The sequence below is a fragment of the Cervus elaphus genome, chromosome 11 (assembly GCF_910594005.1).
Source record: "Cervus elaphus chromosome 11, mCerEla1.1, whole genome shotgun sequence".
In the NCBI taxonomy this organism is placed as follows: Eukaryota; Metazoa; Chordata; class Mammalia; order Artiodactyla; family Cervidae; genus Cervus; species Cervus elaphus.
In genome coordinates, this window is record NC_057825.1 from 100,214,808 (window position 1) to 100,225,281 (window position 10,474).

The 10,474-nt window shown below is 59.2% G+C and overlaps 1 protein-coding gene across 1 annotated transcript; it reads left to right on the plus strand.

Moving 5' to 3' along the window:
* Positions 1-3,320: 3,320 nt before the first annotated feature.
* DUSP2 (dual specificity phosphatase 2) lies at positions 3,321-6,490 on the plus strand. The gene is made up of 4 exons (XM_043918721.1): positions 3,321-3,820; positions 3,935-4,056; positions 5,256-5,475; positions 5,597-6,490. The coding sequence occupies exons 1-4, from the start codon at positions 3,433-3,435 to the stop codon at positions 5,809-5,811; spliced, it is 945 nt and encodes a 314-aa protein (XP_043774656.1). The 5' UTR covers positions 3,321-3,432; the 3' UTR covers positions 5,812-6,490.
* The last annotated feature ends 3,984 nt before the right edge of the window (positions 6,491-10,474 follow it).

Below are 10,474 nucleotides of genomic sequence, written 5' to 3' on the forward strand. Positions count from 1 at the left end.
GGGGCGGCCCCCACGCTGCTCAGGTAGGGGCCTGGCCCCGGAAGCCTGACGTCACTGTGACTCACAGGCTCGCTCTGGTGTGCTGGGGGTGGCTGTCACTTGTCACTCTCACCTTCATACCTGCCCTGGCCTAAGGGCTGCAGTCACACCATTCATTTCTTCCTCTCTCCCAGGGGCATCTACTGGGGGTGTGGGTTTGGAAGGAGAAGGAAAACAACACCACCACGAGACGCAACAACACGATGCAATCGCAGGGCTTCGTGCGCCCGTGGAAGGGAAACCTCTCTGCATAGGAGGGGTGGGGGCGGCGGGAGCTAGCTAGGTCGATGTGCTGGCCTGGGCAGGGGAAGACGGGAACCCCAAAGGCAGGAGGCTAGTGACACATAAAGAGCCGGCAAAACAGATGGTTACAAACAAGAATGACACAGGACCATCACTTGTTCCAGTTGGGGATTTTAATCAAAGAAAAGCTGAGTCCCAAACCTCCTTGATAGTGTCTGCTCTGTAACAGCCAGGCCAGGAAAACAAAACCCCCCAAAACCTCTGAGTATGGCACCCACCGTACCCCCCATCCTGGCTCCTGCTGTCCCCTTACCACCTAGTGGAGAGGGCCGGGGCCTTCCCTCCAGGACCTGTAGTCTTCGGGGGGCCAGTGTGACTGAGACCCCCCTTCACACTGTCCTCCACCCACGCGTCCAGAGCCCTGCCTCCTCTCTGCCAGGCACGGTGGTCCTTGAGGGGGTGGCAGATGGGGGAGAGCCATCCCGGGGCCATGACTCACCCAGGGTGGGGGGATCTTTAGTCAGAGCAGAAGTGGGGGTGGGACGTGGGCTCCATCCTCTTCCCAATCTCTGCTCACCCTGAGCTCGGGCTGTCACCCGCTATGGGGGTGGGGGTTTCCCTAGTTTGGGAATAGAATAAAGGGGCCAAGGCGAGCCCTTCCTTCATGGCTAAGTCAGGCCTACTTGAATCTGTGTTCCAGAGCTGAAAAGGGGACAGTCCCAAAGACAGAGGCATGGAAGGTGGGGACATGCATGTAGTCACCTCAGGCAGAAGTCACTGGTTCTGACCAGAGGGCTGGGCAGGGCCCCGCAAAACGTCACCAACAGGCTCCCACTCCCGAGCCCACGTGGGGCCTCCCGGCATGGCTCATGCCCTTCACCCCAGGAGGGGAGGATGCTCAGCCCAGCACAGGAGTCCCGGAGCCCCTATGTGGCTGGGCTGAATTTCACTTCTGAGCCAGAACCCCAGCTGGCCAGTCCTGTCTGCTTCTTCCCCTGGAGCTGGAAGTCTGTGGCTCCCAGCAGAGCAGGTGACGCCAGCCCACGGGTCAGCAAGATGGGACCTGACTATCCTATGTGCTCTGTAATTTGCCCCCAGAGTCAGCCATTAAGTCATTCACCAGGCTGATGCCAAGGATAAGCGCCCATATCAGCCGCTGGGATCTGTGGCCCAGACTCCTTGGCTCTGTTGTGGGTTTTGCCGCCTCAGCCTCCGGACTGGCCTGGGAGGGAGGGACGGAGCACTGAGGGTGTCCGGGCAGTGGCACAGCCTCGGAGCCTTCGGACCAGTGTGGGTGAGCAGTTGGTCTATTATAAGCTCCCGTCTTACAGGTGGGAACACTGAGGCCTGAGAAGGTGACCTGCCCCAGGAATCTTTGGAGTCCTTGAGGCTCCTCTCCCCTGCATCCCCCTGCCTTGCAGCACACAAGCTACCAGTTCTGTCTCCAGCATCGCAGAACAGATGTGATGAACGCACAGACACATCAACACATCACTGGGAAGAGTTCAGAGTTAACCAGCCAAGTGGAGGGCTTGGGGGGCCACAACGGGGCCTGGCGGTAGTCCTTCGAGACAGTTTAGACCTAGGGGTCTCCAGCAGGACTGGAAGGCTCCTACAAAGGGCATAGAGCGGTGACACAGGCCCTGAGTGGGAGCCTGGTGAGTGGGTTCTGAAATCCCATGCAGCTGGGGTGGGGGTGGGGGCAGCTCCCACTCCAGAGCACTGTCCCCACACACTTGGATATCTCTGCTTCTGCGGAGTTCAGCTGCCAACACTGCTGGCCCTAGTCCAGGGGCCCAGACCCCCACGCACACCTGGGGCTCACCACATCCGCCCGAGGGCTGGCAGATGAGGTGGGGGTGGGCAGGATGTGGACTAAGGGCTCCCCAGTCTTCCTGCTCCTGGCCCTGCTCAAGTCCAGTGCAGGGGCCCTGCTGCCCAGGGGACTCTGCTGCCCGCCTCTGGAGGGCTTTGAGGGGGAGCAATGGGGTGGGGGAGGCAGATTCAGGTAGCTCTTCTCCCTCTTCCCCTTGGAGAGGCTCCTGAAATTCCCACAAGGCCCAGGGACAGCCCAGCCGCGTCAGCTGAGTTCCCCTTCAGGGCCCGCCTGCGACTTGGGGAAGTGCTTCACCCTGGGCCCTGGGGTTTCCCTGAGTTCCATGGGAGAAAGCCTCACTCCACTAATAACGGGAAGGTCATCACAGGTCCCCTGCCCGCCCCATGCCACAGCCCAGGGGTCCTCCTCAGGCCAGTGCTCTGGTTCTTGGGCTCAGGGGACCATCTTCCGGCCGCGCTTGGCCTCTGAGCAGCAGCAGTGCTGGTCTCAGCCATGAAACGGGTGGTGTGGGGGTGGGGGTATAAAGCTCCTCCTGCCCAGGGTCTCCATGAAGAAGAGAAAAGGTACAACAAAGCATGGGTCCCCAACCACCAATGTGGACATCATCCTCGGTAACAGCGTGCTTAATGGCTCAGCAATGTCTGACTGTTGATGACCCCATGGATTGTAGCCAGCTCCTCTGTCCATACCCGTTTTCCAGGCAAGAATACTAGAGTGGGTTGTCATTTCCTTCTCCAGGGGATCTTCCCGACCCAGGTACTGAACCTGTGTCTCTTGAGTCTCCTGCATTGCACCTGGCTTCTGTACCTGCTGAGCCATCACAGAAGTCAATTTTTGTAGTAACAGATTCCTAGGAGAGGGGAGACTCTGGGAAGGAAAGGGAACAGGGAAATGGGAGAGGAAGCCTAATAAGGGGCATCAAGGCCCTGAGTGAGGTCCAGGGTGGGAGCGCTCAGAAAAAGCCCTGGGGCGGCAAGGTGGGAGGGGGATATTTGGGCAAACACCTTCCCTGCAGAGCCGTCCCCGGCTTCCTCTACCAGCGCATCCCTCCCCCGAGCCAGCCCCAGTCCCGGGCCGCCCCGCCTGCGCACCGCGTGAGACCGCGGGGGCGGCACCGGCGCCTTCCTGCTTTGCCCTTGTTTGGCGACCCGGGAGGCCGGCCCAAGGCTACTTAAACCCAGGCGCTGGAGAGGGTATCAGGAACAGACGACTGGGGCAGTGCGGCCGCCGCGAGAGCCTGGGAAGCGCGCAGGGAGAGGGGAAGGAGAGGAAGAGGAGCGGGAAGAGGGGGAAGGAGGCTTCCAGGGGCCAACATGGGGCTGGAGGCGGCGCGAGAGCTGGACTGCGCGGCGCTGGGCGCGCTACTGCGGGAGCCTCGGGAGGCTGAGCGCACGCTGGTGCTCGACTGCCGCCCCTTCCTGGCCTTCTGCCGCCGCCACGTGCGCGCCGCGCGCCCTGTCCCCTGGAACGCGCTGCTGCGCCGCCGCGCGCGGGGCCCGCCCGCCGCCGCCCTCGCCTGCCTGCTGCCTGACCGCGCGCTGCGGGCGCGCCTGGCCCGCGGGGAGCTGGCGCGGGCCGTGGTGCTGGACGAGGGCAGCGCCTCGGTGGCCGACCTCCCGCCCGACGGCCCGGCCCACGCACTGCTCGCCGCGCTCCTGCACGAGACCCGCGCGGGACCCGCCGCCGTGTGCTTCCTGCCAGGTGAGCGCCGGCCGGCCGGCCTGCGTCCCCAGCTCGCGTCCCCTGCCCGCGGACGTCCGGTGTCCGACCCCAGGCGGGCCTTCCCGGCTAACCGTGTCTTGGTCCTTTCTGCAGGAGGCTTCGATCGCTTTCAAGCCTGCTGCCCCGATCTGTGCTCTGAGTCCCCGGTCCCCGCGATGACGCCTGACAACAACGACAACAACCGCTCCGACTCCAGGGCTCCCTCTTATGACCAGGTGAGTTAAGGGTTCCTTGTCAGTGTCCCGCCTGCCAGTTGTGGGCGCAGGAGTGTGCCCATGACCACAGTCACCTGTGTGTGTGTCTTTGGCCGCAGATGTCCACGTCCACAGCCCCGTAGGATGTGTGTGTGTGTGTATGTATGCCTGTGTCTTTGGCGGCAGATGCCCATGTCCGCAGCCCCATGGGGTGTGTGTGTGTGTGTGTGTGTGTATGTGTGTGTGTCTTTGGCCGCAGATGCCCACGTCCACAGCCCCGTGTGTGTGTGTGTGTGTGTGTGTGTGTGTGTCTTTGGCCGCAGACGCCCGCGTCCGCAGCCCGGTGGGGTGTGTGTGCATGTATGTGTGTGTATATCTTTGGCCTCAGACGCCCGTGTCCGCAGCCCCGTGGGGTGTGTGTATGTGTGTGTGTGTGTGTGTGTGTGTGTCTTTGGCCGCAGACGCCCACGTCCGCAGCCCCGTGGGGTGTGTGTGTGTATCTTTGGCCTCAGATGCCCACATCCACAGCCCCGTGGGGGGTGTGTGTGTGTATGTGTGTGTGTCTTTGGCCTCAGACGCCCGTGTCCGCAGCCCCGTGGGGTGTGTGTATGTGTGTGTGTGTTTGTGTGTGTGTCTTTGGCCGCAGACGCCCACGTCCGCAGCGCCGTGGGGTGTGTGTATGTGTGTTTGTGTGTGTGTGTGTGTCTTTGGCCGCAGACGCCCACGTCCGCAGCCCCGTGGGGTGTGTGTGTGTGTGTGTCTTTGGCCACAGATGCCCACGTCCGCAGCCCCGTGGGGTGTGTATGTGTATCTTTGGCCTCAGATGCCCACATCCACAGCCCCGTGGGGTGTGTGTATGTGTGTGTGTCTTTGGCCGCAGACGCCCGCGTCCGCAGCCCTGTGGGGTGAGTGTGTGTCTCGGCTCTCCAGTTGTGCTGACCTTTGGTGTGCCTGGGCGGGGGTTGCTGGTGTGCGCCACTGTGAGCCTGTGTTTGTCCTGTGAGCAGCGTAGTTAGGGGGGTTTGGGGGGAAAGAGTGTATCTGTGGGCGTGTATCTCCGTGTGTCCTCCCCCGTGTTCCGAGTCTGATCCCTGACCAGCGACTCCTAGCTAAGAGCTCCTCAGGCCTGGGCCAGTCGGCCCTGCCTCTGTCCCCCTGGAAGGCTTGAAGCCCCGTGGGCCAGGGCGGAGACCTCACCACCGTCCCTCTTTCCTGTCCAGGGAGGCCCCGTGGAGATCTTGCCCTACCTCTACCTGGGCAGCTGCAGCCACTCGTCAGACCTGCAGGGGCTGCGGGCTTGCGGCATCACCGCCGTGCTCAATGTCTCGGCCAGCTGCCCCAACCACTTTGAGGGCCTTCTGCGCTACAAGAGCATCCCTGTGGAGGACAATCAGATGGTGGAGATCAGCGCCTGGTTCCCAGAGGCCATTGGCTTCATTGGTAAGGGGTGGGCCACAGGGTGGGGCCTGTCGGGATTCCGGGGGAGGAGGCGGGGCGCCTGTCTCGTCTCTGCCCACCTTCCCGTCTGACCTCGCTTCCCCCCTCCCCATTGCCCTTGCAGACTCAGTGAAGAACAGTGGGGGCCGCGTGCTGGTGCACTGCCAGGCGGGCATCTCGCGCTCCGCCACCATCTGCCTGGCGTACCTGATACAGAGTCGCCGCGTGCGGCTGGATGAGGCCTTTGACTTCGTGAAGCAACGCCGGGGAGTCATATCCCCCAACTTCAGTTTCATGGGGCAGCTGCTGCAGTTTGAGACTCAGGTGCTCTGTCACTGAGGCTGGGCCCTACCGTGCTGACCCCACCAGGGTGGGGGCTCACAAAGCTCTGATTCCTGGGGACAGCGGGGGCCCCAGGTCCCCACGGCCCCTCCCACCTCAGGGACAGTGGCCCCTTTGGGGCTTGAGAAGCCTCCGAGGGGGGCACTGGAAACGCGGGGCTGCTGGACTTTCTCACCTGGTGCTCTTCTGCTGGGGGTTGAGGGCCAGCCCTCATCCTCATCCCGGAAGGAGGTTGGAGGGCGTGCCTGCTTCCCTCCTCCCCTGCCCTCTGGCAGAAACTAACTGGACTCTACACCCTCGACTCCCACTGGTCCCACCATCCCGTTGGAGCTCTTGGCAGCCTGAGGGCTTTAAGGAACAAGCTGTGACAACCAGGGCCCCTTTCTAGGGGGTGGTCCACGCCGGGGCCTGGAGCCTGAACCCTGTGCCGGGGCTCCGGGAAGTGACGCCGATGCTGGGTCTGAACTTCTTGCTTGCGTGTGTGCGCAGGAGCGTTTCACGCCTGTGTTGGCGCTGGAAAGTTATTTGTGTTCAACTGACATTTAACACTCCCTCCTCCACTTCCTCCCAGCCCTGTGGGCAGCGGGGAGGGTGGGGGGTTTGGAAACTTAGCACTTTATATTTATACGGAACATTGAGGATGTGTCAATAAAATATTGTTTTGTTTAAGAAACAACTTAAGCGTCTGGTCTCAGGTCAACGCCTGGGGAAGTGCTCAAAGCTGTTTATTAGTCAGACCTCACCTTCCGTTGTGTGGCTGAGTCTGGGAAATGAAAGGAGGGAGGTGCAGGGGTGACCTCACCTCCCAGCCTGGTCCTCCCCGTGTTGGTGCTCTTTTCCAGGCAGAGCCAAAAGCGGGGATTTCTGGGAGGCTGGCTCCAGCCTTATTCCGGTTGTCAGCATTGATCTTGGGAGAAGACTGTGTACTATGAGAGCTGGACCCAGCTCTGCCCTAGTCAGACCCCACTTCCTTTGTGAAGTGTGTGTGTGTGTGTATGTGTGTGTCTTCCTATGGGCATGGCTGTCTGTTGGTGACCTGTACACCTACTGGCGTGTGTCTGTGTGTGCCGGTCGTGGGGTTCCCCTGGGCTATGTATATCATGTGCCCGTACTGGGGCAATGCTGCCCTCACCTCTTTCTTTTTTTTAGTTCATCAAATTGCATACTTCCAAAAATTATAAATTTATTTGTGCTGGGTCCCAGCTGTGGCACTCGGGACCATGGATCCTCACTGCAGTATGTGGGATCCCCAGCTGTGGCATGCGTGTGTGCGTGCGTGGTAAGTCACTTCAGTTGTGTCTGACCCCGTGGACCGTAGCCCACCAGGCTCCTCTGTCCATGGGATTCTTCAGGCAAGAATACTGGCGTGGGTTGCCGTTTCCTCTTCCAGGGAATCTTCCTGACCCGGGGATGGAACCCAGGTCTCTTGCCTCTCTTGCACTGGGAGGTGGCCCCTTTTACTGCTAGTGCCACCTGGGGAGCCCCGGTTGTGACATGTGAGATCTTTAGTTGTAGCGTGTGAACTCACAGTTGTGGCATGATGGAACCCGGGCCCCCTGCACTGGGATCGCGGAGTCTTAGCCTCTGGGCCACCAGGGAAGTCCCTCAGCTCTTGTTCTGCATCCCTGGGCTGGGTCCCCCGGCCTCAGAATGCCTGTAGCGACCAGGGCTCATTCCTGTCCCCAGAAAGCACGTGGCCTGCTGTCTGGGGGAGAGGGCAGGTGGCCTGGGGTGGGCTTCGCTGCTCTTCACACCGGCCAACTAGCCTGTCTTCACTGAGCATGAGTTATGTGCCCAGAGTGGACGGCGTATCTGGGGAGACGTGAGACCTGGGCCCAGCCAGCAGCAGCGGGTGCTGGAAAGGGGGTGCTGTGGTTTTCCAGAGAGCAGGGGTACTGGGGCCCTGGGGACAGCGCAGTGAGCAGCAGTCCTGCGTCAGCCTCCACGCCGATCCTTCTGGGCCTGAGTGTCATCTGGCTAGCTCTATTTTGTCCTTCCAACTCAGCACAGGGTCACCTCTGCAGCACGCTGGGTCTTCCTCCGGTGTCCTGACTGTCCGGCAGGATACACCTGAGGAGGGCAGTGTAGTCTGGCAGTTAGGGGCCTGATTGGGCTTACCTCTCTGTAGTTTAGTTTCCTGGTCTGTAAAATGGGGTTTTGTCATCGGCCCCCACCGAGTAGTGTGGCGCTGAGAATTAGTGAGTCAATTCAAGTAAAGGCTTAGCTCAGCACCCGCACACAGTAGGTGCTCAGGAAATGTTAGCTTCTGAAGACCCGAGAAGGGAAGGTGTTCAGCCTGGCTGAGGGCAGGGCCTGTGGTCTGCTTAGCCCTGTGCTCAGACCAAATGAACACTGCCCCCCGCCCCCGGACCCCCCCACCCGCCGTGCCCCCCCAACCCCGTCCCCGGGCACTGTGCCCTCTGCTCTAGGGGTGGGGGAGGTGCTCCCCAGTGAGGACTCAGCAGAGCTAGGGGTTGTTCTCAGGGATTTTGCAGGCCCCGAGTGGGTCGTTTGGGTCTGTCTACACAACCCGCATACCCAGCTCAGGGTGGAAGGGGTGGCATCTGGGGCCCTGAGTCATCTGGGCCTTCCCACACGCAGCAGGACAGGGGGCTGAGGCCCCTGCTCACCCTGCCGTCACCCAGCTCCATCCCACCCTCTCTCCACCTCACCCCCCAGCCCCCTCCACCCTCCCCTCCCTGTTCTTAAGTCTGCCTTTCAAGCAAACTGCATTTCTTTCCCTTCTTTTCTTTTTTTTGGAGGGACTTTGCAGATAAGGGTCTTTTAATAAATATTTATTGCTCTTGGCTGTGCAGAGTTTTCGTCGCTGTGAGGCTTTTCTTCAGCTGCAGCCAGCGGGGGCTACTCCCCAGTGGCGGTGTGCAGGCTTCTCAGAGCGGTGGCTTCTCTTGCTGAGGGGCACAGGCTCCAGGGTGAGCGGGCTTCAGGAGCTGCGGCACGCGGGCTCAGTAGTCGGGCTCCCGGGCTCTTGAGCACAGGTTTAGTTGCTCAGCAGCAAGTGGGATCTTCCCGGACCAGGGATCGAACCCATGTCTCCTGCATTGGCAGGCGGATTCTGTACCACTGGGCCATTGGAGAAGCCTCTCCCTTCTTTCCTTTCCCTTCTTTTCTCCCTCCCTTCCTTCCTTTAATTTGTGAAAAAATTTCAATTGTGGTAAAAATATGCAACAAAATGTACCATCTTTACTATTTTTAAGTGTGCACTTTAATTGTGTTAAGAGTGTTCATTCACATTATTATGAAACAGATCTCCAGAACTTTTTCATCTTGCAAAACTGAAACGCTGTACCCATTAAACGATTCCCCATTCCCTGCTCCTTCAGCTCCTGGCGACCACCGTCCTACCATCTGCCTCTGAGTCTGACTCCTCCAGAAACACCCTGTACGTGGGACCATACACGTTTGTGCTGTTGAGATTGGCTTATTTCACTTAGCACAATGCCCTCAAGGCAAGCTGCATTTTCTTAAACTACGAAATCTGTTTCTCTTATGGTTATGGTTATTATACTGAGCACGCATCCGAAGCGGTCAGCTCCATCCCTACACTGTTAACCAGGGACAGAGGAGCCTGGTAGGCTGCAGTCCATAGGGTCGCATGGAGTCAGACATGACTGAAGTGACGTACCATGGACACACAATATGAACACCCTGCCTGGGCAGTTGGGGCGCCTGTCTTCATCATGTTCTCCCCATGATTGCTTGTTAAAGAGCTTTTTGGTGTGGGCCATTTTTAAAGCCTTTACTGCGTTTGTTACACTACTGCTTCTGTTTTTCGTTCTATTTCTTTGGACAGGAGGCATGTGAGATCGTAGTTCCTTGACCAGGGCTTGAACCCATAACCTCTGCATTGGAAGATGAAGTCTTTAACCACTGGACTGCCACAGAAGCCCCTCTGCCCGTAGTTCTGACTCCCACCTTTTGAGAAGCGCTGGATTCCAGGCAGGGCAGGATGCCGAGCCACCTTGGCTCTGTCAGTTCCGTTTACTGGGCATTGGTGGGCGGGATGTCCCCAAACCCTTCACCTCCAGGATTTAAACCCAGGTTGTCCCTTGGTGAGCAAGCTCTGAGGATGGGCCTTCTGAGAGGCCAGGAGGGGTATGGAGGAGGGGAATATGGGGAAGGGGCTTTAGTTCTTGAACCCCTGAAATGGGGATAAATGTTGATTTTGCAAGGCTATTGTGAGGGTGACAGAGGCAGCATCCTTGCAAGGGCCTAGCTTTCCAGAAGTTCCACTTTTCCACAAATTAGGCTCCTCTGGGGTGCTGTTGACCCCAGTGTTCAGTTTATGAGTTTCATTTCTCCCTGCTTTTGTGATTGTTTACTATTCTTCACATCTATGGGATTTCCCAGGTGAGAATACTGGAGAGGGTTGCTGTTTCCTTCTGCAGGGGATCTTCCCAACTCAGGGATCAAACCTGGGTCTCTTGAATTGGCAGGCGGATTCTTTACAGTCTGAGCTACCAGAGAAGCCCGTATACCATAATAAAAGCTTATAAAAACATTGTGATTTTCCCTCCTTCCACAGTCAGACTGGGGGTGCCTCAGGATCTCAGGTAGTGCTCCCCACGTCTGAGCACAGGGCATGGGCAGGAAAGGGGTCTCCGGAGATTGGAGGGGGAAGCTCCACCCTGTGCAGGCT

Excerpts from the sequence above, each read along its gene's own strand:
- DUSP2 (XM_043918721.1), top strand. The coding sequence starts at position 3,433 with ATGGGGCTGGAGGCGGCGCGAGAGCTGGACTGCGCGGCGCTGGGCGCG. Across the intron at positions 3,821-3,934 it reads CGCCGTGTGCTTCCTGCCAG|GAGGCTTCGATCGCTTTCAA; the intron begins GTGAGCGCCGGC and ends TCCTTTCTGCAG. Across the intron at positions 5,476-5,596 it reads AGAGGCCATTGGCTTCATTG|ACTCAGTGAAGAACAGTGGG; the intron begins GTAAGGGGTGGG and ends TTGCCCTTGCAG.